Source organism: Gadus morhua, chromosome 1 (assembly GCF_902167405.1).
Source record: "Gadus morhua chromosome 1, gadMor3.0, whole genome shotgun sequence".
Taxonomy (NCBI): Eukaryota; Metazoa; Chordata; class Actinopteri; order Gadiformes; family Gadidae; genus Gadus; species Gadus morhua.
This window is the reverse complement of record NC_044048.1, coordinates 13518528-13526027: the sequence shown is the minus strand read 5'-3', so window position 1 is coordinate 13526027 and position 7500 is coordinate 13518528. Positions and strand designations below refer to the sequence as shown.

At 49.5% G+C, this 7500-nt stretch overlaps 1 protein-coding gene across 9 annotated transcripts in view; it reads right to left on the bottom strand.

Moving 5' to 3' along the window:
- The window catches only part of LOC115549295 (cyclin-dependent kinase 16), a 40406-nt gene that overhangs the window by 19332 nt on the left and 13574 nt on the right, over window positions 1–7500 (bottom strand). For 7 of the 9 annotated variants that reach the window (XR_003977737.1, XM_030364439.1, XM_030364432.1 and 4 more), the window contains one exon: window positions 189–322. Coding sequence is in view for 8 of the 9 variants with exons in the window: in XM_030364439.1 (XP_030220299.1) it covers window positions 189–322 (134 nt within the window). In the remaining variant the exon portion in view is untranslated. Of the gene's footprint in view, window positions 1–188; window positions 323–462; window positions 742–4571; window positions 5634–7500 lie in introns of those variants that run through there. The other 2 variants (XM_030364468.1, XM_030364494.1) reach the window with 2 other exon arrangements.

The following is a 7500-nucleotide window of genomic DNA, read 5'->3' as shown; positions in this document are numbered from 1 at the left end:
TAGCAGCTGTGTAACCATGTGCAGGAAATGGTTCATGCCTCGCTCTTGTGCATAAGTGTGTGTGTGTGTGTGTGTGTGTGTGTGTGTGTGTGTGTGTGTGTGTGTGTGTGTGTGTGTGTGTGTGTGTGTGTGTGTGTGTGTGTGTGTGTGTGTGTGTGGGGGGGGGGGGGGGGGGTGGGGGGGTGTACCTCATTGGAGATCCGTCGGTGGTGGTTGTTCCGCATGCGGACCCTCACAGGACTCTGGACCTCATCAGAAGATGTACCGGACGCCTGGTCGCTCTCCCCGTCGGAGCCCATCTTCACATTCTCATGGACGATGCCTACAATAGAAACACACACGCACACATGAACACACTTTCTAATGAAACACTTCTGGGAGCTTGCACTTGTACTGGCCAAGAAGCAGGAAATCCAGGCTTTCACCACAACCTGCATCTATTTCACAAGGCTGAAAACGCACCTGGACCGGTTGGGGCTGAGGACATAGCGTTCTGCCTGACCTAAACTTCCTCTTGTTCCTCTTCACAAGCTGCGGTGGAGAGCACTGCTCTCCAGGTCATAGACCCGTCACTACGGCCAGTGTCACAGGGGTGACGGCCAGGTGTGTTTGAAAGGGCCAGCGGTCAGAAGAGGAGGAGGAGGAGAGATCGATGTTTACCCTTCATGCAACAGAAGCTTTCCAGTATATGGTGGCTGCACCATCGCCCTCCTCTCCTCCTCCCCCCTCCTTCTCCTTCTACCCCCCACTCATTCCCATTCTATACCCCCCTCCTTCTACATCCCCCCTCCTCCCCCCTCTATACTACTCCCCCTGCTCCTCCTCCTCCTCCACCTCCTCCGCCCCCTTCCGGGCCCCAAGAACCCATCTGATTAATGAGTCACAGTGCTGGAGACAGGTCTGCCTGCTGCATATGTGTGCGAGAGTATGGTCGAGTGTGTGTTTGTGAATGTGCGTTATAGTGTACAAGTGTGTAGTTCCTTGTGTTTGTCGGGGGAAGGGTGAAGTCTCTCGCCTTAGGTTTTACTAGTCTAGTAATGACAGCTAGCTGTCAAGACTAGGTCATTTCCTTTGCGGATCGGTGTGTTTGTGTGTGTCTGTGTACGTGTGTGTGTGTGTGTGTGTGTGTGTGTGTGTGTGTGTGTGTGTGTGTGTGTGTGTGTGTGTGTGTGTGTGTGTGTGTGTGTGTGTGTGTGTGTGTGTGTGTGTGTGTGTGTGTGTGTGTGTGTGTCTGTGTGGGTGTGTGTGTGTGTGTGCGTGTATCAAGTATTTGTGTAGCTTCTGCAGAGAGAGAGAGAGGGAGATAGATACAGAGAGAGAGAGAGAGAGAGAGAGAGAGAGAGAGAGAGAGAGAGAGAGAGAGAGAGAGAGAGAGAGAGAGAGAGAGAGAGAGAGAGTGAGAGAGAGAGAGTGAGAGAGAGAGAGAGAGATGGGACCACCAGGCTGAAGACCGGAGGGGTGCTCTTGTTGTTATCATTAGAAACATCTCCCTCAGCCCTCTGTTATCACCTGAAACAGCATGAGTGTGGGGGAGGGGGGGGAGAAAGGATGGCGGGTAAGAGGATAGGGAAATGGGAGAGCAGAACTAATGAAGGGGAAAGAAAAACGGTTCCCCTGAGTGGATGTGACACCTCAGCCAACCCGGGGATTGTGGGATAGTCATGGAGGACTGGACGACGGTCAGGCAATTTATTATGCTGCACTGTCTGGCAGCTGGGGAGTAGGACAGCATAACCTGAGGCCGATTCTTGGGTGTGTGCGTGTGTGGGTCTGTGTGTGTGTCCCTGTCCTTTATTCTGTGGTAATGGTTAGGCTGCGAAGGAGGCAGGCTTTTCTTAATACCACGACTGGAGTGCGGCCATTGCATACTAGTTTGTGAAGACGAGGCCGTATTCTCAACCTTGTTTCACCTATTTTCCTTTCATTTCAATTGAATGCCTATTAACTATTAATATTCCATATTTATCAGAGTTTTTCCTCCACATTGACTTTTATATGGTAGATGATAGATTTATATGATAGATGGTTGGTGAGGCCATAGCCCAGTGGTTTCCTACCTCTTCTGCCCAGTGACCCTGTATCTATCTTTGAAAATGCTGGCGACGCATTAGAGCATCTGCTTCCAGATCCGTGTTTTTTTACCTAATCAACATCTGCTGGTAATATCCATGTCTTGGTGGACGTAATGTCATCGCTCTACTCCACACTATGTGATTGAATCATTAGGCCGGCAGTTCGTATAGAAGGGACCATGACCTTTTAAATAAAAACGCTTTCTAAAATTGATCACATGCATCACACACGTATCTATTGCTTATGTCAGCGATCTCCGAACCTGGAGACCATCGCTATCACGTGACCTCCCATTTTGGGTCACTAAACCGATCGGTCGGAAGTTCTTGCTGCCTAGATCGATTTCCAGAAATGACATTGTAATTGGGCCAATAAGGGACTGGGTTGTAGTCATGATGATGTGGAATACAGGCTGCTGCGTGAAAAAACGTTGACGTCGTTGCCCAAAGCAACCAACGGTTACGTTATCATTAGTAGAGTAGTAGAGTCAATAACAACTAGTATTCACTACACAAATACGTTTTCGCCATTCAGCTTTTTTCCGTGTATCCACTGAATCACATACTGTGCGGGTGCATCACATGAAGAAGAAGAAGAAGTTTGTCAGTCAGTCAAGGCAAGAAGTGGAGGACGGCTAGAGGTCCAGACTGATCTTTGTAGCGACACAGAATGTGACACGTGATCAGGATGGTCTCGTGGCTAGCAATCTGCCACGACCCCAATATGCACTTCAGGGGGACCCCAAGGTTGGGAACCACTGTCATAGCCCCTAAATTACCTTTAACTGCCAAATACTTACTAAGACATAAGTGTTTTATTGTGTGCCATGTGACCATGATCACCTCACTACTTGATAGATGTAGACCTTTTGGTGGAAAAAACTATCATGCGCCAATTCAGCATTTGAAAAGCTTGCATGAAAATATTGACAGTCCTCGTGAGGTAGAATTCCAGGTGCTGTGAAAAGCCCAACAGATATCTCCATATATCTGTTGACAGTGTAGCATATGCTCATTAGCTAATGTCCATCTGCTGAAATTACTTTCATTATTTAAATGCTGGGAATGCCACTGCCGCAGGTGGCAATTAATCCCCAGGTTTGTGGATAGAATAACTTAGGAGGAAAACAAAGTCGTGAGTATACGTATCAGGAATCAACCATCAGCCATTAATAATGTCGAAACATTAGCTACCGGCGTAACCGAAACCAAGATGGACGGACGACGAGACAGAGCATCTACATATTGGTGTGCATTCATAAAGAACACACACACACACACACACACACACACACACACACACACACACACACACACACACACACACACACACACACACACACACACACGCACACACAAAAATGCAGCATGTCTGTGAACGCATTGGTGCTGCCATGCTAAGTCGCGCTGGTCGAAGGTGACGTGATCTCGTGTGTTGTGTGTAAACGTCCAGGAGGCGAGGGCCGCGTCGCCATCAGGTGCGGCGTCTCCTGATCCGTGTTGTTTCTTCCCGCCAAAAGGTTAAGTGCCGGCGCTCACACACGAACCCGTACAAGATTCTATTGGCAAAATAACAAATAAATATAGAGAATCTAATATTCAATAAAAGAAACCGCCAGAGGTTACAAGCCAACACACACATTCCAAATGTGCGTGTTCTATCACTGGGCTTATCGGCAGGAAACCATTTCAGGGTCTTGGGCATGAAAAGGGCTAAAATGCTGTTGAGGCCATGAGGAAGTGAGAAGAGTGATTTCCATTCAAGAGTGATAGAGATACAACAAAGACGCAGCTGTACTTGAGCACCCACAGTAACCAAATACAGGCAAATTCAGTTGACCCGACTAGAGTTGATGCCTGGGCAACAGAAGCCCTATGCAGATGAAAAGGCCTACTCTATGATAACCAAATAAAGACATTTGTTCCTTGTTTGACTTTCGAATTAGTTTGAAAAATCCGATAAGGTTGGTTATATTGATTTAAGCCATCATGCCTACGAAAAGTCTGCAACAGGACAAAGTACAAGCCCAACCACCCATCAATCTGTGTAGACTCCCCTTGGGGTTAGCTCATTCACCCACAGCCACATGAGCAATTTGACTCTTTCCACCATGAAAGGCATACATATTTTATCGGAAAACAGTGTATCGGGAGCAATTCATCTCTATCAGAAACCGCTGAACTGTGGGTTCAGCGGTTTTCTGATGCAGGCGCTAATTAGCATAAATTAGTGTCTGTATTTCCGCGGGACGTATGTTTGATGTTCACTCCCCACTCTCTATAACGAGCTCCAAAAACGACAGACCCCGCCGTGCGTGCGCCCGGAGACAGACTGTGTTAACAGAGCTGTGTGGTACCGCCTAAAAGCGGGGTACAGTAGATCTTCTGCTGATGACATACTCACACATCGAGTCGACCGGCGGCTCTGAACGGGTGGCAGGGTTCTGCGGGACAGACTGAGGGTGGGGAGGGAGGGGGGGGGCATATGGAGGGACTCACCGATGCGGTTCCCTGGGGTTCTGCAAGCCTCCAGCATACGGAGCATGCGGAACGGAGAGAGCCTCTGTGAGGGGTCCCGATCCCCGGCCCTCACCCCGTCACCCACCGTCCTCACCCCTCGCCCCCCAGACTCTTCCATATGTGAGAGTATGCAAGGAGATCCCCGCAAGTTCTCCCAGTCTGCTTTCAAAAGTGGTGGTTTGGGGGAAGTAAACCTTGAAAAAAATTAACAAAATGATAAAGGAATATGTCCAGCGCAGAAAAAAGCCTTTTCTGGGGAGGTTAAGATTTGTGTTTTCGAACACAAGATCAAAAGACGACAAGCTCCACCTTCAGGATGGATGTTGGCTCGCGATCCAAAAGCCAATAACCAAGCCGACCTGTGTTCAATTCTGGCGGGACATTCGCCTGCATTGGGGCCACTGCTCCAGACACGACTTGATCTGCTGACAGCAAGGACAGAGACGGCGTTTGTTCGGACTAGACTAAACAGACCCAACAGTGGAAACGGCTCCGTCTTGCTCGTGTCTACTACATCTCTCTCTCTCTCTCTCTCTCTCTCTCCCTCCCTCTCTGACTCTCTTCTCCTCTGTGCTCCCGTGGACACTCCCTCTCTATACCTCTCTCTCTCTCCGTCGCGTGTCTCTTTCTCCTTCCTCCTTTCTGCAGTCCGCCCCGCCTGCTGACTAAGGAAGGTCAGACACAGTGCAGGAGCACGCGGTGCTGCAGGGCTGACCGAGCGAGCCACACCGACAGGAGGGTGCAGCCCTCTCTCGCCTCGCCCAATGGAACAGGTGTGGTAATTAGAACAGGTGTGCCGCGGTGTGCGGGAACTGCGCACGAGCACGCGCTCAAAAAACAAGTCACGTTTTTCTACTCTCTCTTGGTGTATTCATATCTCTGACATTACCAGTGCCATGCTGGTGATGTCAGTACTACCTATCCTGTTCTTTCCTTCATTTTTTATTCCATTTTTTGTGTAGTCGAGTCCTCCACTTGTTCACAGCTCATGTTCACGCCTCACAGCGCTCTCTCTCTCTCTCTCTCTCTCTCTCTCTCTCTCTCTCTCTCTCTCTCTCTGTGGTTGTCTGTCCATCTCTCTGGCCCTCCCCCACTCCTCCGCCCTGCCTCTTGCTTCTCCAATCGTGTTCCTCTGCGGCTCCTAAGTTCCCTCCCGTCTCCCTCTAATTTTCCCGTAATAATGAGCCCTTTCTCTCTCTCCTCTCTCTCCTCCAACCTCTCTCTATCATCCACCCTCTCTCTCTCTCTCCCCCACCCACTCCCTCCCATGTGTCTGGGTCCAGAACCGGTGATGAAATTACACTTCCCGTCCCCTCATATGGAGCCACTGATGACAACACTTGGTGCGTGATCGTCTTCTTGGCCCGCCCTCTCTCTCTTGCTCTAACACTCTCTCTCTCGCTCTCTCTCTCTCTCTCTCTCTCTCTCTCTCTCTCTCTCTCTCTCTCTCTCTCTCTATCCCTCTCCCTCTCCCTCTCTCTCTCTCTCTCTCTCTCTCTCTCTCTCTCTCTCTCTCTCTCTATCCCTCTCTCTCTCTCTCTCTCTCTCTCTCTCTCTCTCTCTCTCTCTCTCTCTCTCTCTCTATCCCTCTCCCTCTCTCTCAGTGAGCCAGTGATGCATTTGGCATCCACGCTCCATCTTCCCTCCCTCCCACATTCTCTCTATCCCCGTCTCTTCCTGTCCTGATCACAGTTCCTTCTATGTTCTGTCCTTCTGTCCTCTCCTCCCCTCGCTATTTCCATTCCCGAGTCAGTCAGGAGGAAGATATCATAGAGAACTCCTCAGTATGACAAATTACCTGCTATGCTCTAGTTACAGCAAAACTAATTGGAACACACACAAGGTGGTAGATACACAAACACATCACTCACGCGCACACAACCACAGTCCTCATCCATCATACGGCGAAGATTGTACCCGCTATTGACCAACGCTCATGTTCCTAGAGGTTCCCGGCCACGCACTCACACTCACATATCATTCACCATGTCAAGTCATTTACTCCCCCTATTTATTGACTCATGTTGTTACCAGGACAAGCATAAAACGGCACACCAAGTACAGCACACACACACTGCCCCACTATTTAACCAACAGGGCCGTAGGTATTCAGGGCACAGACAGTATTTTCCAACAATGGTATTGCCTGAGCGCTGCATCCCTGATGTGCGGGCATTTGAACCGCCTTTGAACGTGTCAAGCCAAGGACAAAAGCTCCCTTCTTCCCTCTCTATCCCTCGTACATCACTGCTTACTTCTCCCTTTATATTCAGAGCGGTTGCTGTGCCGGCAGCAGATCCTTCGCTACCCTCCGATGTTCTCTGCACACGTCTCTCTGCCACAGGGGTTGCCCACTCTGTGTCTCGCTGAGAGCAGGTTGTCATGACGCACGATCAAAATGTCTTTTTTGGGACATTACACGTGTACATATTCCATTTCACAACACTCACAGCCAAGTGTGAACAGTCAGGAGATGCAATCCACACACACTGCACATGCCTGCCTGCCTGCAAGATCACACACACACATGCTTGCACACACACACACACACCCACACACCCATAAGTACACATACACACACGCATACTCTAGGCTTGGAGGTAATTACCTCTAAGCCTTTTATCTCTGTCTGAGGAATCTGATTATTCAATTATTGGGAGCAGAGTCCCTGAGCTCAAGGCTGCATTCATACTAACCCAGCAACAAACACACATTCACACACAAACACACACAGGCCCGCCCGCACGCATACCTCATTTCGACTACAATAGGTCAACACTAACATGGTGGGCAGCATTTGATCGCACAGGTTTTGCGAGTAGGGTGAGCGCTCCCTGGTTTACATTAAATCACTCATGGGAGTTGGGAGGGGGCTACTCCTGCTTAAGAGCATCGCATTACCCCCCAA